This window comes from Polyodon spathula, chromosome 5, assembly GCF_017654505.1.
Source record: "Polyodon spathula isolate WHYD16114869_AA chromosome 5, ASM1765450v1, whole genome shotgun sequence".
NCBI classification, from domain to species: domain Eukaryota; kingdom Metazoa; phylum Chordata; class Actinopteri; order Acipenseriformes; family Polyodontidae; genus Polyodon; species Polyodon spathula.
Genome location: NC_054538.1, coordinates 35,749,583 through 35,776,580, shown reverse-complemented (window position 1 = coordinate 35,776,580; position 26,998 = coordinate 35,749,583). Strand labels below are relative to the sequence as shown.

The 26,998-nt window shown below is 38.1% G+C and overlaps 1 protein-coding gene across 1 annotated transcript; it reads left to right on the top strand.

The window, feature by feature from the left end:
* Nucleotides 1-4,423: 4,423 nt before the first annotated feature.
* On the top strand, nucleotides 4,424-22,352 carry LOC121315902 (solute carrier family 22 member 3-like). The gene is made up of 11 exons (XM_041250496.1): nucleotides 4,424-5,052; nucleotides 7,744-7,847; nucleotides 9,988-10,151; nucleotides 15,233-15,401; nucleotides 15,857-15,974; nucleotides 16,366-16,472; nucleotides 17,363-17,577; nucleotides 18,635-18,743; nucleotides 19,505-19,617; nucleotides 20,421-20,520; nucleotides 21,684-22,352. The coding sequence occupies exons 1-11, from the start codon at nucleotides 4,642-4,644 to the stop codon at nucleotides 21,739-21,741; spliced, it is 1,668 nt and encodes a 555-aa protein (XP_041106430.1). The 5' UTR covers nucleotides 4,424-4,641; the 3' UTR covers nucleotides 21,742-22,352.
* Nucleotides 22,353-26,998: the final 4,646 nt, after the last annotated feature.

The window sequence follows — 26,998 nt, the reverse complement described above, 5'->3', positions numbered from 1 at the left end:
TGACCAAGCCATTCCAGAACCTTGATTTTATTCTTCTTTAACCATTCTGAAGTAGATTTGTATGTGTGCTTTGGATCTTTGTTGTATTGAAATGTCCAATTGCGTTTTAAACCAAGTTTTGTAGCGAAGGGTTTCAAATGATTGGCCAGTATCTGTGGTATTCATTTATCCATTGGAACTAAATTTCCTGTGCCATTAGAGCAGGGCTTCTCAAACTCAAACTATACCCTTAATTGAATAATAATTTGCTTACTTAGACATTTTTATTTTTTTCAGCTCTTAAACAGTTGCAGAGCTGAAGTTACTTATAAAATGTTATAGCTAACTTGAAATATGCAACTGTTCAAGAGCTAAAAACAAGTAAAAACATCCAATTAAGTAAATTATCAGTTAAATTAAGGGTCTGGTTAGGTAATTGAGAGCTCGGTTGAAATGAAAACCAGCAGACCAGGGGTCCCCAGGACTGAGTTTGAGAATCCCTGCATTACAGGAAAAACAGCCCCATTAAAGGATAGCACCACCTCCATGCTTGACAGTAGGTATGGTGTTCTTTTCTTTGTACGCCTCACCAGACTTTCTCCAAACATAACGACTATCAGTGTAACCAGATCAGGTCTGATTTTTGTTTCAACACTACACAAAACCTTCGAACAAACTCATATCCATCATTCAAATGCCACTTTACAAACCTTAAGCGATTCTCCTTGTGACGTTTTCCTAAGAGTGGCTTTTCCTTGGCCTGTGACCATTGAGACCTTCACCGTGCAATACTCGATCTGTGGTTGAAATGGAAACTCCAGTTCAACTATGATGAAAGAACCTTTTCCAGACCGAGGGAGCGTTGTCAGAATACCATTTTGTACTTCTTGATAATAGAAACAGTAGTTGAAATTGGGAAACTCAGGTGCTTGTAAATCTTCTTGTATCCTTCTCTAGCCTTATGACAATAAATAGTTTTCTGCTTAAAGTCTTCAGCTAGCTCTTTACTTTTTCCCATATTGATTTATTGGTAATGACAGCAAACATCCTACACCTAACCCTTTTACTCTCTCAGAATGTTCACCTACAATCCAGCATTTTCTAGAATTAGGTTCTGCATCATCATATTTAAATTTCTAGCACCTTGTAGACAACACTGTCATACCATCAAAGGGTATGAATACTTTTGAATTAGCATTTTTGGAGTTTTGCTAAAGAAATTGCTGAAATAAATAATTGTAGACATCTATTTATTGTACTTACTTTTTCCTCATCCACAAAAGCTAAACTTTTGCTACAAATTATAATTTCTAGAAATTATGAATTTCCATTTGGCGATAGATAGATAGAATTAGAAATTAAAAGTACTGCAGCTAACTTGACTGTAGTCAAATAAACAGACATTCACAAAATTTAGCTCTCAGATTGTGCTACAGTAATGAAAGTGAAATATATGACAATGCGCTTGCTGCCGTGTATTTCTTATTGAAAAAAATGAACAAGCTGTAATTTAAACTTGTTTTTACTGAAAGATATACAACAACATGTAATTTTATAAGAGCTGTCTGTGTTACAGTACATGCTGTCAGGTCAGGACTTGACAAACGCAGACCATGGGGGAGCTGCAGCATGCTGTTTCCCATATTACAACTGTACACAATTAAAGGAGCGGTCACCAATTCCACTCACATTTTCAGCCAGTCTTGTATTGCAGGGACCTTGATGCTCCAAATGTCAATTTGTCTTGTTGATCTTGCCTTGCTGTTTGCAGTGCTGAAATAAAACCCCCTCATTGTACTAATGGAGTACTTTGTCAGACACTACAAGCAGACCACTACTAGTCTAGCACATGCTTAAACCATCCAAAATTGTGCCAGAATGCACCATTTGAATCCCTCCTCCCACACACTCCCCCATCGACCCTACGCGTCATGATGAGATCAGTGCTCCCTACTAACTGGTAAGTGCCACACACCTTAAAACTGATTGAAAACCCTGGATGTACAGTAGTTCAACATAACATTGCAGTTAAAATGGAAGGCTCTTTTTTTTAATGCCTGCCACTTTACCATTAAAGACTGTACAGTGTTTATCGAGATTACTCATGACTTCAAGGTAATGTTGTATTTTACCCTGGAAATACATTTTACTCTCTCAGTGTTAAAATTAGAGGGTAAGTTACTCCCAGACCCAAAACCTTATGTGGAGCACTATTTATGACATAATTGCCATATTCATTAGAAGATGTTGTATCACATGTTGATGATGACCTCTCTTTCAAGGGAGCTGCTTCACACACTAGTTAGTACAATATTTACCTTAGTATTTACATTTGCAGTTTGAGACGAACTTTGCTTTCAAAAAACTAAAAGCTCCCTTTTGTTGAGCTGCAAATGTTGACTAATCCAACTAAAATGTTGACCTAATTCTGAGATCAGTAATAAAAACAGCAGCATTCAATTGTTACTCCCACCCCAAATAAATGTAGCTGCTTGGAATGTAAGAATTGATGCAAAAAATAACTAAACATGCAGAGCTTTAAAAAGGCAGTTTTTACTTGCTTTGGTGGTTAGAGAACCACACTACTAACTCACAGGATACCCTATTCTTTAAATCAGAGCTTTCACTGTACAATCTCAAGCAAGTCTCCTGAGCCCTCTTTGCAATATGAGACGCAGGACCCCACTGTAAACCTGGCGTTGCTTCTCAGATGAGCTTTGCTTTACAAAATCAATGTAGTGCTGTTAATTTTAAAAGGCCTGAAAGTGCAGCTTTCAGAAAAAAACGTCTAATTTTGTTAAACCATAAATATGGGCCCATCAGAAAAAAAAAAAGAAAAAAGAATGAAATACAGACCTTTTGGGTATATTTTATATTAATATTGCACTTCACAGATTGAAAGACAACAAAACTAATCTGTACTATTTAAACTTAGACTCGATTTATAGTGATTGTACCAAATTCACTGTGAAGCACAATCTCAGGACTTAGACAAACAAAAATAAAACTACCATTCTAGAATGTTAGTTTTGTAATTTAACCTTATTAGTGTTGTTGTACAGCCATTATTTTTTTTTTACTATGAACAATTTTACCAAAAAGAGTAACTGTATCGGAGAGATGCTGTGAGGCGAGAGTGTATTAAATGGAATGTCCAGACAGTAATTTATGTGTACAGAAATAAAATAATTTATTTTTATTTTCTATACACAACAAAAGGATTAAATAACAAACAAAAAAACAAAATGGTGTGAGGGAAGGAGTGCAGGGGTGAAATCCAAAACAAACTGATGACTCGTCTTTAATTTGTCTTCGTGGTGACCATAAACAAAAAAAAGACAAAAGAAATGTTAGTGTTTCAAAAATCCCGCTGCACAAAACCAGTCTCTCCCTTCACCCGTTACTCCTCCTACTTTATTTTTCGGACCAACCCCGAACACAGTAGTACGTTCCCTTTAGTATGTAATGTCCCGCCTCTGTAGTCAGTGGAACACCAATCCCCAACCGACACGTGTCCTTCTCCTTCACTTGACTCCAGTGGCTGGAAGTTACATACTCGTACTTCCGCCCCTCACCAAGGTGCCGCCCCTCAAAAGATGACTTTTGCCATGGTCACGAGATCTTGGTAAGGGAAGTCCCGAGTTGGTTTGATGCCATCTACTGTCGGGAGGCTGAATCACAGACCGAAAACCCTTTGACTCATCACAGATGCATTTCTATATTTACAGTCAGACTCATAAATGGGAAATAAAAGTGTGTGGAAAAAAGGACTGGCTTGTTTGTTGTGAACACTGGTGGTGTTCTAGTAGTGCTGAAGTGGAGATTTGAGGTGGTGACTTTGTATTTCCACGGGTTTACTTTATAATGTATTATAATTAATGAGTGTATTATTATCAGAAAAAGTTGTGGGGACATGGTGAAAATGACCCAAGGAAGTGCTTACAAAAATAGATTTATTTAACTTAGTATCAGATATCTTTAAAATGAAAATACTTGTTTGCTAAACCATGTGATTCTTTCCAAAGATCACATTTTAGATTTGATGTCCTGGGTGTTCAATTTTTACAACTTTCAAATGTGTCAAGACTTTTATAAGAGGACATTTTTAAAAAGGAAGAGAAAAAGTATGGTCTTCATACAATTACAGCAGCTGCTCAGTAATGAGTGTGGGTAAGTAGGATTTTTGTTTTAAATGTAGTTATTTATTTTACTGCTGTTCTTTTTAATGTTTATGTGCTCCACTTTTGCTCGAGTGTAAAATGTGGTCGTGATCAGGAGGAGTGAACATTTTTGGAATCTTACAAAACTAAATAAAAAATGAACACCGGCAGTTCAACCTTAAGCATTAAAGAAATTATTAACGAAGAACAAATACAAGCAGTGTTTTTATAGGGTTAGTGAACTTCTGATTTCAAGTGTAGTATAAGAATGCTCTTGGATTACTGAATGTGCCTGCCCACTTTGTAAAGCTCAGCCACTTATCTCTAAACAGAAATATATGTTTGGAACTTTTTTCACCAGTCTTGGCCAGCAGTGGTTAGTGTGTGAGTCTAGTTGCTCAAGCTTGGAAGCAGAACGACAGGACTTAAAGTTGGAAAGCTTTCAGCTGCTCAGTTATTTGAAGCTTTTGAAAGAGCTCTCACTACAACTGGATTGGACATAATGCCAACCTTTGATGAGTTGTTGGTGGACATTGGGGAGTTTGGTTCATACCAGAAGAGGGTTTTTCTGCTAGCGTGTGTTCCCGGTATACTTTTCAGCTTTGTTTTTGTGGGGATAGTTTTCCTGGGGGATACTCCTGCTCACTGGTGCCGGAGCCCTGCAGTGGATGAAATCAGAGAAAAATGCGGCTGGACTTGGGAGGAAGAGAGGAACTTTACAGTTCCCCAGCTGAAAGGGACTGAGGGTTCCTTCAGCCAGTGTGAGCAATACGATATACATTGGAACAGCACTGACTTTAGCTGCGGCAAGCCACTGTCACAGTCTACTAACTACTCTACAGATGGGATACCTCTTACTCCCTGTAAGAATGGCTGGAACTTTGATACTTCAAGAACCACAATTGTCAGTGAGGTAAGGGTTTAGTTTTTACTTATTACAGTATAAGAACATTTTTTTATATTTTTCAAAAATAACATTAAAACAAGAATAATTTCTTACCTGGCTCCAAAATAAGAATTTTATTGACACATTAGAAATTGTTCCGTATTTTAATACATTGTTCTTTATTGAATTGTTGTTATTTTAGGACAAAATAAGAATGTTTTTCTTAAAAAAAAAAAAAAGAGTTGTAGCTATTTAATGATGTTGTGTATTTCTTTTTTATTTTTGTTTATAGGCATACATATTCACATATTCTTTTCCAGACTGGTTTGTATTTTGTAAAAATTTGCATATACCGGTATAAGGGGTAGTGAAAAAATCGAATCCTGTCAGTATAGTGTAAGGTCCTTGCCGATGTAAAGAAGTGTATTTTGAATGTAAGTTTGGCAGGGGTGGGGGTTTAATTTCATCTCTGCCAATAATCACGATGTCGCCCCTGCCGGAGTGACCAGTGCCAACGCTCCTGGTAGAAAGGGGATTAAATGGGTGCCCCCTTAGAAAAGCTAAGGGGTAACCACAGGGGATAAATGGGCACCCCTGACAGAAGACCAAGGACCACCTTGGCCAAAGCAGTAGGAGAGGGGACCACCGACACCACAACCCCGACCACCACCCCTGTGTACAGACCTGGGATCCCAGACACCCAACATTGGCGTCCGGATGTCTGGTCGGTGGGCCTGTTTCCTGGGTCATTGCATCATTAGTCACAGTCGGTTGCTTGATCTCCTGCTCTGCTCCGTCTAGTGGCCCAGACATTGCTTTACGGTCGCCGGGGCTCGCACCTCTACCAGCCTGCGCTCCTGACACCTCGTCCACATCACCTGGGTCCCCTTCTCCAGGGGGAAGCATTACTTTTACCTAATCCAAAGTTGACATGAGCATCTATGCATTTAAAGATTGGCTAAGTCTCCCAGCTTTCTAAAAAATGCATTTTTAATAAAATAGGCAGCACAAAAGAACGGTAAATGTTGAGTTTATTTAAAAAAAGCACTTATGTTGTATAACACCTGATGTGTGTGTAATTACATAGCCAAAAAATATTTAATTAGTAGGTGGATAATAAAACAAAACAGGGGCTCTTGTTATTTTCTAAACAGCTTTTTTTTACATTTATTACAATTTACTACACTTACAGAGATTATATTTTTAATATTGATTTATAACATACAACAAAAACCTTATTGAAATACAAACTATTTAAAACCATTGTACATTTTTATAAGGGCAAATTAGGGCTCTAGTGTAACTGCTAAGTTTTGTATTCTGCTTTTATCATAGAACACAACATAACTGCTGCCTTCATTCAGGGTGAATGACCGTCAGTGCAAACACCTAAGCATTTCTTAATCGATCAAATAACATGTCTCTTGTTTTGTCTTTTTTGGCACATTTTCTGGGTTAATCTCTGTCAAGAGAAAAGTGAGTTAAAATAGGGACAATACATTTTCCACAAACTGTCCTGACAGAAGGAAGAAACTGTCTGCAGAAATTCAACAGGATAATCATTATGCTGTTCCGTCAGTGTTGAAAAGGCAAAGAAGAAAGAAAGCACTGCTTTGCTTTTACAATTGTGTCAGGCTTGACAAGCTGCCCTGCTTTTGAAAAAGTGAGTGCATCTTGAGAGGCCCCATGAGAGGCCCCAAGCTTTTCCATGAAACTGAAAGAGTAGCCAAATAAGAGAACACATCATTTTACTGAAATACAACTAGTGTCGGCTTTCTCCGAGGGTTGTGTGCAAAACGGAATTTGCACAGAAGCCCACATGGGATGCTAAATGCAGGCTAGTGAAAAGCACAGGAACTGGCATTTGCATTTTGTATTTATTTATTAATTGTGTTATAAGTTAGAGCTGTAATGTAGTACTCTGTTTTATGTATTTTATAAAGTTCCATGTCACCTTCGTACAACATTGTGTGTAGCGTAGCCTAATCCTGTTGCATTTGTACAATGAGGGGGTGATGTGGTTGTGTTACATTTGTTGTATAACCATAGTCATAATGTACCATCTCAAATGCTATCCCAGTTGAGTGAGCAGTTTTCTAAATGAAAACTCTGATAAGTGGCCCAGCTTACCGCCTACAGGCATACTTGTCAACATTTGGAAACTGTTCAGCATCATACACATGGGAGGGGTCTTACACAAAAAAGCACTTATTATTATATAATAGACTTAGCCCCTCAACTCAACACCACATGACCATCATGCCAGTAAAAATAGACACAATGAAATTTTCTTACCTTTGTATAAGTTAGTGATCAGCAGATGTGTCAGCCACACCAAGAGCACAACGTGTGGTTTTCACTAACTGTACTGTGCAGAATAAATGATTTTTTTTTTCCTATGGGTAAATATCAGGACTTTCTTCCTCTGCATCGGAACGCAGGACATTTGTTTGGAAATCGGGACTGTCCCGACCATATAGGTACTGTTGGCATGTATGTACAGGTAGTAGTAACCATCACTTCCTCTTTTCAAGATGCTTTGTCTGATGCCAGATTGTTCCTCTTTTTTAAAAGTTACACTGAAGAAACTTGCACTGGCATTTTTGCAAGAAAACATGTCGATTTTGAAAATAGCATTCCCTTGCAGTAGTACCACCCCCTTCCATGTCTAATGTGAATATAAATTAACTATCTTATGTGCTTTGTGTTTTTCCTCAGTATGACCTTGTATGTGACCATGCATGGAAGGTAGACCTTACCCAAGCTTTCCTGAATGTGGGATTACTAATCGGAGCGGTGGTCACTGGCTATGGAGCAGATCGGTTTGTACCTCTAAATTTCTATATATTAAAAAATAAATAAATAAATAAATAAATAAATATGTTATATATATATATATATATATATATATATATATATATATATATATATATATATATATATATATATATGTATAGCTTCGCTTGCCTTTTTAAATTGTGTGTAACTGTTTAAGAGAAAAATCAGGCAACCGATGCTATACTTTTAATCTATATCATGCACGTATTTCGATATTGATAATATCGAAGTCTTCCAATATACAGAAAACTATTATAACTTAATTGCAATATGAAACATATATATGTATATATATATATACACACACACACACACACACGTTAACATATACATAACAAAAAATAATCATTTACTTTAACTTAGTATATTAATATCCATGGAGAAAAACAAGGTCTGTGTCCCCCCCCCCCCATTCCCACCACATTCATACCTCTAAAGAAAGCTTGAAAGCTTGAAAAGGATTCTAACAGAATAATTTAAGTGAAGCTGCTTACCTGATTAGTGCGATGGGTGTGCTTGTTTTGTGGAGCAGAGGAGTTCCAGTCTTGGCTGGATGCCTGAGACAGCAATCCGAAGATCCCTTTTTACTTGAAGACAAGATCGTATTTGTTCTTAATGTAAACCACGGCAGAAAATGTTTTTTCGCACAAGTAAGTAGAAGCAAAAGGAATTAAAACGTTCATTGCAGCTTCCGATAATGCAGGATACTCCCCAGCGACTGACAGCCAGAACTCACTCTGGGGTGGAAGCAAATACGGTCTTCAGTGATCGGTCACTTGACAAGTCCAGGAGGGTTTCTTCTGCCTCAGATGACATATTTGCTGGTAGCAGCAGTTGCAAAAGGCTGTCGTATCCAGTCATAATTATCAAGAGTTAAATCCTCAAAATACTTTGAGTGCCGAGGCTTGTGATATGATTGGCAATTGTTGTTTTCATTAGTTCAATTTCAAGTTCATTTTCCTCGAAAAATTCGTCCAACACCGACTGGAAGTGCCTTTGTTGGGATTGTTATTTGTTTGCTCAGTACTTTTCAGTGAAAAAATTCTACCGACTTGTCGGCATGTGTTGCATGTTTACTTTGCAGATGCCTCTAGTTTTACGGGTTTCATGCTATCTTAAAATAAACATTTAATAAAGAAACTAGTTTGTAAACAGGTACATATACACACTACTGTAAAAACGAGAGTCGTTTTTAATTTTTTAATTTAAAACGAAAGTAACATGTTTTCTCTTGCGCGTGCCACTCAGCGTAGCACAGAATCCAGGTTGAGCTGCGGCTGCTTTGTAGTTTTCTGATCAAAAAGTTTCTGCCATAAATTACAAAACTTCTTGATTCTTTAGCGTAACTGTGTGCTGTGACTTTTGAATTTTAAACATGCCTAATTCTAAACGTAATCTATTTAGCTAATGTTAAAAATATTACAGTAATAGTGCTTGTAATTTCGCCCCTGTCTTGAGTCAACAAGTTGACTTGGCAGAATAACCCAGTACTATAACCCAAACCTGGCCTCCCAGCTCCTCCACAGTTACACATTAACCAGCTGACTAAGATGTTGCAACATTTGTACATACTGTAAGGCTAATGACTAACAATATTGTGAAAACACCCTTAAAAAGCATTCATTTTTATTGTACCTAATAATAACAACAATATTCACAATGCACACCAACAGTGGATAACAAATATTGTAGAAAAAAAAAAAACAGCAGTACTTTTTGAAGAAAACAAAGAACAATTGAAGTGTTGACACTAACATTGTAAATCATAATAATAATAATAATAATAATAATAATAATAATAATAATAATAATAATAATAATAAAAAAAGTTTAAAACAAAAAATTGTTTAAGTAAAATTTCATAAAAAAAAAAACCCCCCCCTTGGGGGGGGGAGGTTAACAATTCCAACCCCCCCCCCCCACGTAAGAACGATTCTTAGAATCTTCTTTTAAGAAAAACTCACTAGGCTTTTTGAGTGGTGGTGTTGGATGATTTCCTTGACACCCAAGGGCCTCTGTTTCTGAGAGCCATCAATCTAAACTTTGAAAATGTAATCAATGAATGAATTAATTAATGTATTTATTTATTTTTCTTATGCTTTCCTAATTCACTTTGTTTTGCAGGTTTGGTAGAAAGTTGTGTATCCTTATTTCTGTTTTGGATTGGGGCTCTCTGGGGCTCTCTGGGGTAGCAGTGGCATTTTCACCCAACTACATAGTAATGCTGCTGTTCCGCACAATTCAAGGTGTCTTTGGGAAAGGAGCATGGATGGCTTCATATGTGCTGGGTAAGAACATTGAAGAAAACGGGGCTAACAAAATAATTCCAGTAAATCTTACCTAATATATTGTACATTGAAAACCACACACATTGTATCAATGTTAATTTGTCTGGAGCTGTTAGTGAAGAAAATGTATTGAATGCTCCTTGCAGATACTTCAATGCTACACTTCCTTTCAACTTTGAGATATTACATGAACTACTGTAAGTCATAGGAAAAGCTGTGATTGGTACTCACAGCCAGGCCAACATGTTTTACTTGTTGGAGTTTGAGTTCTACTAAAGAAAATAAATGGCAAGCATTTCATTTTTTTCCTGATATATATATATATATATATATATATATATATATATATATATATATATATATATATATATTATATATATATATATGTGTACAGTGCCTTGTCCTAGAAAGTCTACACCCACTTGAACTTTTTTCACATTTTGTTGTGTTAGTGCCTCAGAGTTTCATTGAGAAAATAATTATATATTAAACATACAAAACTGAAAGATCATAATTGGATAATTCTCCACCCCCCTGAGTTAATATTTGATGGAAGCACCTTTGGCAGCAATTACAGCTGTGAGTCTGTTGGGATAGGTCTCTACCAACTTTGCACACCTAGATTTGGCAATATTTGACCATTCTTCTTTACAAAACTGTTCAAGCTCTGTCAAGTTCCTTGGGGAGAGTTGATGGACAGCAATCTTCAAGTCATGTCACAAATTTCGGTCATGCCACAAATAGGTCGGGGCTCTGACTGGGCCACTCAAGGACATTTACCTTTTTGTTTCTTAGCCACTCCAGTGTAGCTTTGGCTGTGTGCTTTGGGTCGTTGTCATGCTGAAAGGTGAACTTCTGTCCCAGTTTCAGCTTTCTGCAGAGGGCAGCAGGTTTTTCTCAAGGACTTCTCTGTACTTTGCTCCATTCATTTTCCCTTCTATCCTGACAAGTTCTTTTGAAAGCGCCTTGGTGCTCATGGTCTTTGCTTTAAAATGCACTACCCAGCAGAGGGAACCTACAGGAACTGCTGAATATATCCTGAAATCATGTGAATCACTACAATTTAATACCAGTAGAGGCCACTTGGTGTGTGATTTTGAAGGCGATTGGTTACACCTGAGCTAATTTAGGATTGCTATTACAAGGTGGGTGGACACTTATCCAACCAAGCTATTTCACTTTTTATTTTTAATTAATTTTTTACAAATTTCTAGAATTTTTTTTTTTTTTCAAGACTTCAAGAGTTGGAAGAAGAACTTGGCAGAATTAAGTGGGATATCGTAGGACTAATCGAAGTACAGCAAAAAGACGAAGTGCTACTAGAACTCAAGAGGTGACATCTTCTCTTCTACCGAGGCACTACAGATAGATGAACAGGAGGCATTGGATTCATCCAAGAGAATCAAGAATAACGTAGTAGAGATTGACAGCACCTCAGAGAGGTCCGAAACACTGAATGTTTCAAGGAAGTATGAACTTTAGGTCATTCAAGTATATGCACCAACAACAAGCTATTTGGATGAAGAAGTTGAAGATTTTTATGAAGAAGTACAAGAACTACACAAAAATAGGAATAGGCACTATAAGTTCATCATCGGTGACTTCAATGCCAAAGTAGGAGCACAGCAAGAAGACAAGAATTCAGTTCGCAAATTTGATCATGGTGTCAGGAACAAGAGGGGCGACAGACTAGTTGAATTTGGAGACAACAAGAACTTGCTTGTCATGAACACCTTCTTCCAGAAGAAACCCATCAGGAAATGAACATGGAGAGAACCCAAGGGAGTGAAGAATGAAATTGACTGCATACTCACCAACAAGAAACACACTATACAAGATGTCTCAGTACTAAACAATTTTAACACAGGATGCCACAGACTTGAAACAGAGAGACAGAAACTTGTGATGATGAAATCCAACGTAATCAACGTAGAAATGCTCCAGAAGCATAGCCTGGTGTTTCAACTGGAACTGAAGAATAGATTCAGCGTGCTTCAAGATCTGCAAAAAGATGAAGCAATCAAGGTAAATAAAATCTATGAGGAAGTGATGCAAGTAATTGCAGAAACAGCAAAAAACATTGCTGGAACACAGAGTACAAAATGTGACCAGAAGATTACGCAAGAGACAAAACACTGCATGAAGAAAAGAAGGGAAATGAAACAAACAGCAGTTCAGAAGTCAAAGACTGAATACACTGAATTCTGCAAGACAGTAAGAAAGTGCATTACTGAGGCTATACGGACGTTCAACTGTAGGTTGGTAGAGAAAAGAAAAAGACTAATCGTCAGGAAAAAACTGATTTTAGCAATTGAACAAGAGGATAGGACTGTCATCAAGAACAGCAAATTGATTTTGAAGAGTCGCAGACTTTTACAGAAAATTATATCGAGATGAAAAGAGCAATGTAGCAGATGAATAAGACGAGATGGAAAAACCGCAACCCGGGGAAGAAGTTCCAGACGTTCTACTGGAAGAAGTGAAACATGCTCTCAAACATATGAAGACAGGAAAGGCACCTGGAGATTGACGTCGTGAAAGAAGGAGGTGAAGAACTGACAAAAATACTGTTGCTTATTTTTACAGATTTTATTAGCAAAAGAAAGTGCCAATGACTGGAACAATCATTGGTGATACTTTACATAAGAAAGGACATGAAGAAGACCTCAAGAACTACAGCCTTATTAGCTTACTTCCTATAATCTACAACATTTTTACTAAGACACTCACCAACAGAATTCAAGATAAATTTGACTCTGCACAATCAAATGAGCAAGCAGGATTCAGGAGCAGATTTAATATAATGAATCATCTTCAACTTGTACAGCAAGTGATTCAAACCAGCATCGAGTACAAACTACCACTCTGCTTGGGATTCATTTACTATGATAAAGCCTTTGACTCTGTTTACACAAGATCTGAATTAAGCTCTCTGAAAAAAAAAAAAGGAATTGACATACAGAACATATATACAGAAACTTGATCAGCACCATATACAAGAATGCAACAATTTCCCCAGAGCTCTTCACAGCAACCCTAGAAGACTTTTTCAAAACACTGGATTGGGAAAATAACGGGTTGAAGATCAATGGAGCCTACTTGAATCACCTATGATTTCCTGACGACATCCTCATATTTACAACGTGCCCAGAAGAATTACAAACAATAATACAAGAACTACAAAAGGCTAGCATCAAAGTGGGTTTGAAAATTAACCTGAAGAAGACTGAAGTCATGTTCAATAAATATACCACTCCACAGACAATTGAAGTCAGTGGGATCAGGCTTGAAGAAGTATACTTAGGACAGTTAGTTTTGACAATGGAGAACCAAATGTGCAAGATCAACAGAAGAGCAAAAATTACCACAGAAAATACCCAACTTGGCTAACAGAAAGCAAAACACAACTACAGCAGTTTATTTGAGGAGGTACACTGAACAAAAATATAAACGCAACATGCAACAATTTCAAAGATTTTACCGAGTTACAGTTCACATAAGGAAATCAGTCAATTGAAATAAATTCATTAGGCCCTAATCTATGGATTTCATATGACTGGGAATACAGATATGCATCTGTTGGTCACAGATACCTTAAAAAAAAAAAAAAAGGTAGGGGCGTGGATCAGAAAACCAGTCAGTATCTGGTGTGACCACCATTTGCCTCATGCAGCGCGACACATCTCCTTCGCATAGAGTTGATCAGGCTGTTGATTGAGGCCTGTGGAATGTTGTCCCACTCCTCTTCAATGGCTGTGCAAAGTTGCTGGATATTGGCGGGAACTGGAACACGCTGTCGTACACGTCGATCCAGAGCATCCCAAACATGGTCAATGGGTGACATGTCTGGTGAGTATGCAGGCCATGGAAGAACTGGGACATTTTCAGCTTCCAGGAATTGTGTACGGATCCTTGTTACATGGGGCCGTGCATTATCATGCTGAAACATGAGGTGATGGCGGCGGATGAATAGCACAACAATAGGCCTCAGGATCTCGTCACGGTATATCTATGCATTCAAATTGCCATTGATAAATGTAATTGTGTTCATTGTTCTTAGCTTATGCCTGCCCATACCATAACCCCACCGCCACCACGGGGCACTCTGTTCACAACGTTGACATCAGCAAACCTCTCACCCACACGACGCCATACATGCTGTCTGCCATCTGCCCGGTACAGTTGAAACCGGGATTCATCCGTGAAGAGCACACTTCTACAGCGTACTAGTGGCCATCAAAGGTGAGCATTTGCCCACTGAAGTAGGTTACAACACTGAACTGCAGTCAGGTCAAGACTCTGGTGAGGACGACGAGCACGCAGATGAGCTTCCCTGGGACTGTTTGTGACAGTTTGTGCAGAAATTCTTCGGTTGTGCAAACCCACAGTTTCATCAGCTGTCCGGGTGGCTGGTCTCAGACAGTCCGGCAGGTGAAGAAGCCGGATGTGGAGGTCATGGGCTGGCGTGGTTACACGTCATTTCAGCTCATGAAACATGGGACCAACACTTTACATGTTGCGTTAATATTTTTGTTCAGTGTAGAATAGGAACCGGACACAGTGGACCTCCGATCTGAGTACGATATTTTTTTGCAAGAACCCAAACTTATCTGTCCCCGAAGATGCACACACATGGTGAAAGCAACATGCCTTGCAGTTTTCCAACACTGTCCCAATTTGCAAGGGAAATGTTCTGCATACCAGCACCATAGACTCCATTAGAGAGGGTTTTGGATTGGTTGGTATTTGTTAGTTACAAAAAGGCCTGAAGTACTGCTGTAATGTCAGTAGTATACTTAAGTGCTGTGTTTTTCAGATTTTCTTCTTTAAACGTCATATGCAATAAATATACTGAGTATCTCTCTGCTTAAATTAATGTTTTTCATTGAATGGCTTTTTCTAATTTCCTAACTAATATATTTATCTCGGACGAATATCCAAACATAAATAAACCATGTTCGCCCCACCACGAACATGGTTTATGTATATCTACAAATATAATATAAACTGGCAAAACTGCAATTACTGACCTGTACATCGATATTAACCCTTAATTTGTTTATTTTTTTTTTATTTTGTAGTAACAGAAATAGTTGGATCAAACCACAGGAGGGTTGTCTCTATTGTGGCTCAGATATTTTTTACATTTGGGGTGGTAATCTTTCCCGGAATCGCATATCTCATCCCCTCATGGAAGGCCTTACAACTGACCATCACACTGCCAACCTTCATCTTATTGGTATACTTCTGGTACGTGATATTATATGTTTAATAAATAAATGGCCCACCATGTATTCCATTTTATAAACAGACTCAAAGCAATCAGTTGAAAAACAAAATGTCCTGGTCAAAATTTGTAGACATCATCTTTCTAAACCTACACAAGCAGTTTTTTTTTTTTTTTTTTAAACAAATCCAGACAATCCACTATTAAACCTATTACTGTTAAGGTCAATGATTAATAGTTGGGAAGAGTACCGCTCTGATGGTCTGATGGGACTCACCACCAAATACAGTAGCTGGGGTGATCCTCCATTGCTTATTTGCACAATGTAGGTACTATTCTCATACTGAGACACCTTTCTATTGCCACACCTATTTTATTTGCAATATTCATTTTGTATGTACTGCTTTACATCTTAGTATTGAAACTTGCACATTTCATCAAAGATTGGTAGGTATGAATCTAAAGTTGTCTTTTTAAGGCTCATTCCGGAATCCCCACGGTGGTTGTTGAATCGGCAAAAAATGAAAGAAGCCTTGAAAATTGCAGGGGACATTGCCAAGCAAAATGGAAGATCATTACCAGAAAAGTACAGAGAGGTACCAGGGTTCTAAAGTTCAACTTTGTCTTAATGAACGAACACTTCTAATACAAAGTAGAACATGTTCTGTTGGAAGGCTAGCAATGCATCCTCAGCTAAAATAACAGTGGCTCTGTTGAGCTGGTCAATATTGCTGTTAATTACACGGTATAGTGTTGTTTCTATGATTTTTGTATTTCCATTTTTTTCCCCTTAAGTTTGTTCCTATATTTGTTTAATGTCCAGAATTAATTATAAATAAATAACCAACAACAACATTTCTCATTTCTGATCAAAGAGAGTCACTGAAGACTACACTCTAGAATGGTGTAGACAGGCACCTAGAAATGATATTGCACTGTAAAATTGGTCATGATTGTGGAAATGGATGCTCTAATTCTCATTTTCAGATGAAACTTTTAGAGCCAAACCCTGAAGATTTCAGTAACCCATCCTTTCTAGATCTGTTTAGGACCTCACAGATGAGGAAGCAGACACTCATTCTAATGTATGCCTGGTAAGAACACTCTTAAAACTCTTAAGCTATTTCAGGAATTATCAATGTTTACTAACTTCAGTTGACTCCATAGACTGGTTTAAGGCTGTAACAGTTTAAACGTTTAAACAGTAAACGAAAATAAAAATCCTAAATGGCATAGTATTTTATGTTTTTGAAGCTCTGCGTTAAAATTGAATTTGAAAACATTGATTTCAGAGTTTAGTTTTGCAAAAGTTGCACCATGCAACATCCTTCTGAACAGGAAAAAGAGGCAATGAAAAAACATTTTCATTTTTGTTACTACCTTGACAAAGAAGCACTTTTAAAGGCGGAGGTGTACTGCACCCCATTTCAATGAGGTATCTAAGACCAGTCCACATCAGGAACATTTCACCTGCTGCCAAATTCACAGTACAGTAAACATGTATGTGTTGGCTTTGAGGTGCAGTATTACTGGATGTCAAGCAGGCTCTTTTAGAAGCCTTGTAGTTAGAACATGGGCATTTCTTTATATTCCCATATTTGAGAATCAGCTGTTTAAGCATTAATGTACAGTGGTGCTAGATCATTTATCATGAGTTCCAAGTCATGGATAAGGTGAAGCCATTTAACGAAAGTTGGTTATCTACATGTAATGACCAGGAGGATATTAAAGCTATTATAACCAAACACATGTTTTGGTTTACAAAAATATTTTTAGATGTTATTTTACAAATACTAATATTTTGCTTGAAATTGCTTGAAATTTGACATCATTTAAAGCGAGTTTCAAGATTCTAGTAAGTTAGCTTTTTAGAGGAAAACCTAGCGGTGGGATTATGACCGCTCAACACATAATCTGATTGGATAAGACCATCTGTTTATAATTTCAGTTAATTGCCTGTCAGAGATTGTATTTGTTGTTTCAGGTTCACAAGTGCAGTGGTTTACCAAGGGCTTATTATGCGTCTAGGAATCGTAGGAGGTAACCTATACCTTGGGTTCTTTATCTCCGGGATTGTGGAACTGCCTGCAGCATTCATTATTTTATTGACTATTGACCGAGTGGGGAGACGTCTTCCGTTTGCCACTGCTAACATGGTGGCAGGAGTGGCATGTCTTATTACCACTTTAATTCCAGAAGGTAAGCTTATTTAAAATAGTGCATTGAGACTGTCTAGATGAGTGCTGTCTTTCAAGAGACATGCTAACGTCTGCTCTGTGAACATTAAATAATAATCTTTATATAGCGCCTCATAGTGGACCACCATCACAAAGTGCTTTACAAGATACGAGACTAGGGTGTGTGAACTATGCATCAGCTGCAGAGTCACTTACAACAACGTCTCACCCAAAAGACGAAGCACAAGGAGGTTAAGTGACTTGCTCAGGGTCACACATTGAGTTAGTGGCTGAGCTGGGATTTGAACTGGGGGATCTCCTGGTTACAAGCCTGTTTCTTTAACCACTGGACCACACAGCCTCCTATATAGGCTTGTTCAGTACATTGGCCTGTTCAGTACATCTGCGTTGATGAGATGGGTTTGGACCTGTGCAAAAGGTGCTGAGTAGAAGCTGGTCAAAACAGACAGTGTGCATTGTAGAAGTATCTGGTCAATGTGGAGGGAATGTCACTATGTTCACTGCCATATATTCCAAAGTGAGATTGTGGCCCATTTTACTGAGCATCTACTTGCAACACTGCATGATCTGAGAGAAGTAATCTGAGAATGTGGCAAACAAGGAGAGCCAATACTTTTTTAAATGTCAGTTTTAGTCATGCAGGTGCAGCAATGGCTCCATTATGGCTAATTATTTTAAAATAATGTCAAAATAATAGAAATGTTTGCTGCCAATTAGCATCAATTAAAAATGACAAAGCTTTTTAAATGTCAGCAGATGGTGCTTCCACATTTGATCATGTGTGTTTGTTTTTACTGAAACATTTAAAAAATATGTCTGTATTTTATTTTAACTCTGTGATTGATGTACTGATAAGAATATTATGTTTTCCAGGTGTATAAATACATTTGGAACTTCATTTTGCAACCGCATGCACATTTTTGCGAATTACATAACCATTTCAATATTTGTGTTAAATGTTTGATAATGTTTGGAGTGTGAGAATTGTGCTGTAACAATTAAGAAATAAAACTATAATTGTATTTGTTTTATATATTTTTGTATCTGATTTGTTTTAGACATAAACTGGCTAAAGACAACCCTTGCAGTTATTGGCAGGCTTGGGATAACAATGGCGTATGAAATTGTTTACCTTGTAAACTCTGAGCTGTATCCCACATCAATAAGGTAGTACTTCAATTTAACAGGTGTTTATATAACCCTTCCCACATTAGAAACTGCTGAAGCAAACTAAGACTCCTCCTTAAACAAAATGTCAAAGTTGGTAACATCTGCTTTTACACCCCTTTCAAAAGCTTTTTTTTGGAGCTGGCTAAAGTAATTACTGTGGCTTGATAATGTGTCGAGGAGAATGGACATTCAAATTCCTAGTTTACTGGATTTACAGGGCAAGTTTAAAGATTAAGTAGTGGAGTTCCGAAAAATATAGTCTTGCATGTCTCCACGCGCTGCTACACTAGAGTGGACATTTTGAAAAGAGCTTTGAAACAGACTTTAACGTTACGTGTAAAAAGGGTGTTAACAATGAAAATAACAATTCCAGGTGCGTTATTTAAACGGTTGTAGCAACACATGGGGATGACAATGCTAGAATTTTTCGAAACCCCTGCTACTTACTCTTTAACTGACAGTTAAAATCAAAACATGAGTACAGTTAGAGCCTTCAGAACGTTCTTCCACCAGTCAGGAAGCTTTGAAAATGAAAATTTCAAATGTCACTGGTTACCAGTTGCTAAACGCAATCTTGTTCTTGGTCTTGTCTGTATGGTTACCTTCCTGACGGTAATTCCCTCTATTCGTGGTTGAACCTTGAATAGAAAAAGAAGCATTTTATTATTTTTTTGCATTATTCACCACATGCAACTTAAACAGGCATAGCAACGTACCATAATGCATTTTGTGCTGCATCTTTCTTTTTCTTTTTTAAGGAACCTTGGAGTTTCTGCATGCTCGTCCCTTTCTGATGTGGGAGGGATTGTAGCCCCCTTTTTGCTATACAGACTAGCAAGTATATGGTTAGAACTACCTTTGATATTGTATGGTGAGTATCCTAATGTGTGTATATTTATAAGCTCTATATTATGCTGATAAACTGAATCGGGATGGTCAGAGAAGGCATCAAGGAATTGCAAAGGATCTGACAGTTAAAAGGCTTCAGCCCTTGAAACACCAGGCCGGTTTTCTTTATAAAGCATAAATCAAACATTATCTCATTTGCTAAACATTCCTAGTGTTTTGTAACCCCTTTTCAAGTATCTGCTATTTTCTGAAGTTTCAGCTTGCCTTTTTTATTTGTTCATGAACAGGTTACTGCGTATTGACAGTCTACCTACTTGTGTATGCCGTTTAAATGTGTATCCCACCTAAGTGTATTCAAAACCATTAGCAATGCTGCATTATTAAATGTACCCTGTTTAAGGTAAAAACAGACAACATTGGTTGATACTGTATGTTAAGTTAGTTATTAAACAAAACAAGTGCCCCTTTAAAATAAAGTGGGATTGTTAAATGATTTGCAGATTCTTAGTAACGTTGGGAATACCCTTTTCCAACTCAGCAGCTTTACTCTAAGCACTGTTTGTTCTGTGACCCACAAGTCTGCATGTTTGCCTCATTATGTGACCCTCACAGGATATAGTGTTGAAATTCAGTCACTAGACTGAAATCTTGAACAACTCTGTTGCAGAATAATATGCTTTTTTGTTTATTTAAAAAGACAAAACAGCAATATTTACCGCATTCTTTTGATGCTGGAATTACTTATTGCATATTGTACATCTCTCTTTTGAGCTGTGGTCCGATATACAAATCATAATTCAATTCAATTTCCTTATGCTCTTACAGGAGTCATCGCTGTGTTGTGTGGTGGGCTAGTAATGCTTTTACCAGAAACCAACGGCATTGATTTACCTGAGACAGTGCAAGATGTAGAAACATTAGGAAGGTAAGACTTAAGAAACTGTGCTATGAGTAGGGCCTTGAGGAATTGGCTCCAGAAATTGCACAAACTAACTATAGTTCTATACCTCAAAATGTCCGTATAATAACTCCAAAACCTACATTTCACAGCATCTGAAAGGTAAAATCAGAAAGGACACTAGTATCCTAACTATAAAGTTTCCCCCTGAGCCAGGATATCACTGATTTGATACAGTGGTTTATAGCTGTAAAGTTAGCATTTATTAAACATACTTTAATGTTTGCAGAATGTTAGCCTACTATACATGATATTGGCTATTTACGTAAGTCTATTTTTAAAAAAAATAACAAAAATTAGTTTCCAGCAATATCGATAAATGATATATGGATATAACGATATATGGGTAGCTGGCTGTCAGATATATATCTAGGCTAATCCCTGCTTGGAAAAAATGTTGGTGGTTGGCAGGGATAGGGTTATCCCTGCCAGATAATTGTGGGTGTGTGGCTGTGTTTGCATAGCTACAAGTGTAGTTGTTTTGTTTAATTTAATTAATGTCACCTGCCTGTAATCAGCAGGCAGGAATTTAAACAGTAACCAAATGTTTGTACTGGGCAGTCTGTGTGAAGGCGAGAGGCTGTAGGCAAAAGAAGGTGGCGCTGTGTAAACCTTTGCGGGTGCTGTAAAGTGTAAAAAAGTGTCTTGTAAACAGCTTAGCCGTGAGAAAGAAAGTGTAGTTAGTACTCCATGAGGAGTTAGGTTTTTGTTTTGTTTATTTTGTTTGTGTTTAATAAAAGCGTGCAACAGCATAAAACGTTTCTGTGTCTGCTAAAAGGGGCAAATGGACCTGAGAACAAGTGAAATCCTTCACTGCATGTATATGTATATATAGAATGGGTTACTCATTCGTATGGAATTTACATGCTTTGTCGGTCGTCTAATCTCAGTGGGCGACAGGGAAATTGTGAGGGTTCGCTGCTTGGGCACTTCCTCTGCTAGACTTCCTGTCATGGGAGTGGCTTGTGAAGCCAACACAGTTAGAGTTTCGGATATACCTATTAAGAAAGACTAATGTTAGGAAAATACGATTCATAAGTGGAATTGATGACTCAGAGAACCATGGTTACAAGGTAAGGTAACACAAAGCTCTTCATTTGCCATTAATAGCATTTATTTTATTTTCACAGGGGCCACAAGGCTAAAGTTAAAAGAAACAAGTCGAAGACTAGAGATTCCTGCATATGACCACAAAGCAAGAGAAAACTTTGAACATAAACTAAATCCAGGTTACTGTCGTTATTACGCACAAGTATCTTAGTAAAACTATTATTTAGGAACAGTCAGTGGATGTGGAGTGACCTGTTGTTTGTCTCTTCTTGTTCCTTGTACAGTAGCTGCCCCAGGATCATAGTGGTTACATTTTTTTTGTACTCTGCCATGACTAAACCTGCCTATCAATCTGCCAGCATTCAGAATTTTGGTTTCTCATATATGTTTCTGTATGTGATGCAGAGTTACCAAAGTATTTTTTTTTCTTTTTCTGTACAATAAATATCATATTTTGCAAAACTTATACATCTATGGCCCAGTGTTATGCATCACCAATTTTAGGATTGAGACATCATGATCATAACCGCCCCATGCTTTTTAAAGGTTTAAGGCTTTCAGGTACCAGTTTTCCAATGAAAGTACAAGCTTATTATGTTGCTTAAAGGTGAAATCTAATTTAGTTTGTGTTGTCCTTGATTAACAATGCACAATCTTGTTACCGCCCTCCCATTTTTTTGTCTGTGTAAACATATGTACAGTCCCTGATGAGTCCTGACCATTATTAAAATCGCTTGTTTCTTCCTTCATTTTTCAGAAAAATGACTGACAGTGACACCAAACAGATCAACCACCTGCTAAATTGTAGCGGGCTAGTAAACTAGATGAGTCTAGTCAGTAAATGAGTCAGTTTGAATTCCGTTTCAGCACCCCAAGGAAAATAGTGGATCAATACATAGTCACAGGGAGAATGTTGAGGCTGATTTCATTAGAAGGCAACTGGATTATATTAAGTTGATTTGATCACAGTTCAAGCATCCACATAGGTTTGTTTATTGAACAATAGACAAATATTTGCAATAGAGTCCTAAAATGTCTTCCTAGTTTAAAGGTATACATGGGGTCTACACATAATAACTAACAAGTGCAACAGACCTAACTTATCTCAAAAACTTTCAGCTTCAGCTTTTCACTTACTATGATGCAATTCATTTTGTCAAAGGTTTAGAGTACGTGTGCTGCATGTTTGCAAATGCCTGGCGCTGGCCTGCTGTGCATGTGTAACGTTTCCTTTTTAAGAATTTGAACTTTTTTCCAATCAGTCAGTCCATGTTGCATGTTGCAACTCTACTACACTTTCTCTGCTACTTTGCCAAACACATTTTAAAAGGGTTATGTTATTAAAGTATTTTTTATTTGTTTTTATAAATAGGTTATTTTATTTATAGAACCTTGTCTTGTTTAGTTATAGGATGCCACTATAAAAATAAATGTTTTTTTTTTTTTTTTTTTTTTTTAACTATCAGCATTCATTCTAATATATAACCGCCTAACTTGTCAACAAAATTATTTATTGTGTATCTTATTTTTAAGTTCAAAAGGAAGAATCTTGTACTTTCTCTAATGTTTTGTTTTTAATGTGTTAATTTAAATGTTTTAATGCTTAATTAAAATACAAATACTAGTTGCTTAAACTGTTTTTGAACTGTTATAATGATTGTTTGAACTGTTTAGTCTTATCTCTGTATCCTTCACCATCCCTATTTACAGATTTTACTGTGTGCTAAATTGGTTGTGCCCATCCTTGATTCAATTATCCATTATTTCCAAACAAAAAAAGGAATAATCGTGGATAATGTTTGGTTATTCTCATAACCCTGGTTCCTTGAAATAGGAATATTAACCATTATAAATTGATGTTTCCTTTGTCAACCTGAAAACTTATACCAAGAATTCTCGACAGAGCAGTGTGACGTGGCCACAGCTCTGCCCCTGAAAGCATCAATGAGCGAGTTACACAAACAACACTGTCATTTTCCTTTGAGAACTGCGACCATGAACACCTGAACTTCAAAGTTAATGGTTAATATTCCTATATCAGGGAACCAGTTATGATAATTACCTAACATTTCCTTTCACGTAGGGAATATTAACCATTGCAAATGAGTATACACAAGCTGTCGCAAGAACATGGTTGTTGAGCCGAAACTGCCTTGTGCTTGTTAATCAATATCCCAGAAATGACTGGAATGAAACAGGGCACTGCAGATCCACGACATTCAGTCGGTAGAACCTTGTAAAGGTATGGGGTGAAGCCCACACTGCTGCACTGCATATGTCCTGGACAGATGCACCCTGGAACAAAGCCCATGAAGTCGCCTGGCCCCTGGTGAAATGGCCAGTGAGCTTCTCTGGTGGTAGCCAGTTCATAAGCAGTCTTAACTGTGCCTGTCAACCATTTAGATGGACGCTGCTTAGACAGGACCTGTCCCTGGGACTTAATAGACAAAACATTTGTTCCTTGTCCCTCCAACCTTTAGTCCTGTCAACATAATATGCTAATGCCCGCTTTGGGCAAAGCGTATGGAGATGGTGCTCCTTGTATGATTGGAAATGGGGGAAAGGGGAGGGTGGAAAGCTTCCAATTCTACTGACTGGTTGACATGAAAAGCCAAGATGGTCTTTGGCAAAAAGGCAGGATTAGTATGAAGGGTAACCTTCATCCTGGCCTAAGTGATTGCAAGCAAGAAAACTGCCTTGAAACTCAAATGGAAGTTTCATCAGTGCATTAGCGCTACATTCAACCTCCAGTGAGGAACTATGTCTTCACCAGCGGCCTATACCTTTCAAAAAATTTCCCGCCAGGAAGTGAGCTCCTGGGGAGACTGAATCAATTTTCACATGGCAAACCAAAATGGCTGCCAACTAAACCTTTAAAGTAGAGTAGGATTTCCCCTCATTGAAAAGGTCCTGCAAAAATTGCAGTATAACTGCCATAGGACATCTCTTGGGTTCGAAACCACAAGACAAGCACGATGCTTGGAACACGCCCCACTTGTACCCATATTGGGAACGTGTAGAGCCTGCCCTGGCATTTTGTAGGGTGTCAATCACCCTGTTCGATAACCCCAAATGGCTCAAATGCAGCCGGTCAGGGGCCAGATCCAGAGCTGTAGGCTCGATGGTTTGGGGTGCCACAAAGTGCCCTGCGCCTTCCCACAGCTGGCTGCTCGGAGTTGCATCAAGGAGAACCAGACTCTCTTGGGCCAGTATGGGGCTACTAGGAGCACCCTGGCCCAGTCCTGCCTGACCTTCTCCAGACATAGTGGGAGCAGTGTGAGCGGTGGGAACACATAGAGTAGATGTGCAGGAGGTGTGCCAGTGCATCTACCCCTAGAGGTCTCCCATCTCCTCTTATGGAGAACCACAACTCCTGACTCTGCTCTCCCGAATCTCTCCCAAATGAGACTCACGATCTTGGGATGGAGTCCAAACGCTGCACCGCTGGGGACCCCACTTGAGAGATCTGCAGCCCAGTTCATCACCCCAGGTAGGTGAACTGCCCGGAGAGGGAGGAAGTTCTTTTGTGCCCACAGCAGAAGCTTGTGGGCCACATGGTGGAGACTGAGTGATTGGCTGATGTAGGACACCACAGGTGTGTTGTCCGTATGGATGAGCACATGTCTCCCCCGAACCTGCTCCAAAAAATTCTGCAAGGACAGGTACACTCTCTGCAGTTCTAAAATATTTATGTGGTACCCCTTCCATGGGGGCTGCCACACACCCTGCATGCCTTGGCCATTCCACACGGTATCCCAACCCGAGTTGGACGCGTCCGTGGTGACGACCTCTCCTGGTGATGCTGCCCAGCGCCACTTCTAGACGCACATGGGCCAGCTGTCTCCACCAAAAGAGTGACTGTAGGCAGTGTCGAGACACTGAAAAGGAAAATGGTAGCGTTGTTTGTGTACGTAGCTCCTTTATGCTTTCAGGGGAGGAGCAGCAGCCACGTCACACTGCTTTGACGAGAGTCTTTGGTACAAATTTTCAGGTTCGGGTGTCTTAAAGGGAAACACCCATTTGTAATGGTTAATATTCCCTACTTGAAAGAGAACCTAAATCATGTTTTAATTGTGACTCCCTAGTTATTCTTCTCTGCTTTTCAGTTGTTGACCTTTTTTAAAATAACAATTGGGTGGACTTAATACATTTTCAGATGCCCAGTTTAATTACATTATACATACAGTAACATACCTTTAAGTACAAATTGAAAGAGGAACAAAACATCTCACTAGCAGAGCCTAGTCAGAAATTTGATTGTCAATGATTTAATATGATTATTGATAATCATTTTTCACTAAAATTAATATTCAAGACTAAACACATAATGTGCTGCATAATGCTTTGTTAGTAGTGAGTTTAGATCCTGGCCGACATATTTGTTTCCGTCCTTGAATTTGTTTGAATTTCAGAATGTCGGAAAACAGTGACAGTAATGAGTTTAGTGTTTGGAGCATGTTTCTTTTGTAGTATGTTCTGTAATTCATTTTCTGTTAACTCACAGAATTGCTGTTAAACAGTTCTTTCACTTTCAGACATTTTATCTTGTGAGGAGTGCAGTGAATGGTGGTGCGTTCCTTTGAAAAGGGGCGGGACTGACAGTGATGTGAACCAATCACACATCAGAGGGAGACTGTTGCCCTGTGGTGTAGGGATGTTAGGACAATAGTTAAATCTATTTTTGCTCCTATGGGGAGCACTTCCAAGTACATATTGAGAGGAACTGAAGTACAAGTTAGAAAAACTTGTTTGAAACTACCGTGAGTCTCTATACAGCTCCAAGAGTTTTGCCACATGTTTTCACCATGTTGCAGCGGCAAAACTAAATCACTTAGAATTACCATCTGTACCAAAAATCTTAAATGTTTTTACATTTAAGGCTCGCTCGCTAAATGGCTTTAGTCCACTGCACCACTGTGCAGTTATTGAAATGCGTAATTTTTTTAAGCTTACAACCATGCCTGATCAGCTTTTGCTAAAAACGAAGGTGCTGCTCGATTCTAGAAATGCTCTATTTCCTGTTTGAAAATATCTGGTTTCATGTTTGATAGAATGTAGTTCCTCGTTTAACACTAGAACCACCGGGTTTATGCTACTACCTAAACCGGCAGCAGTAGTCATTTTGATGGGTACATTTTAAACAGCTTCGATATGAAAATGAAATGCAAACTATCAGATACAACTCAAAATATTTATTTATGAACATCATGTCTAACATTTGCATCTCAGAAACACTAAATGAAAAAGTAAACATAAAAGGCTTTATTTTAGAAATTCGCGCATATAATGCATGATGTAAAAAAATGAAAAACTATATAAAAACATAAACATTTCAAAAAAGATATTATGTAAACATGTGTAAACTGCTATAAGTACATACAAAATTATAAAAACG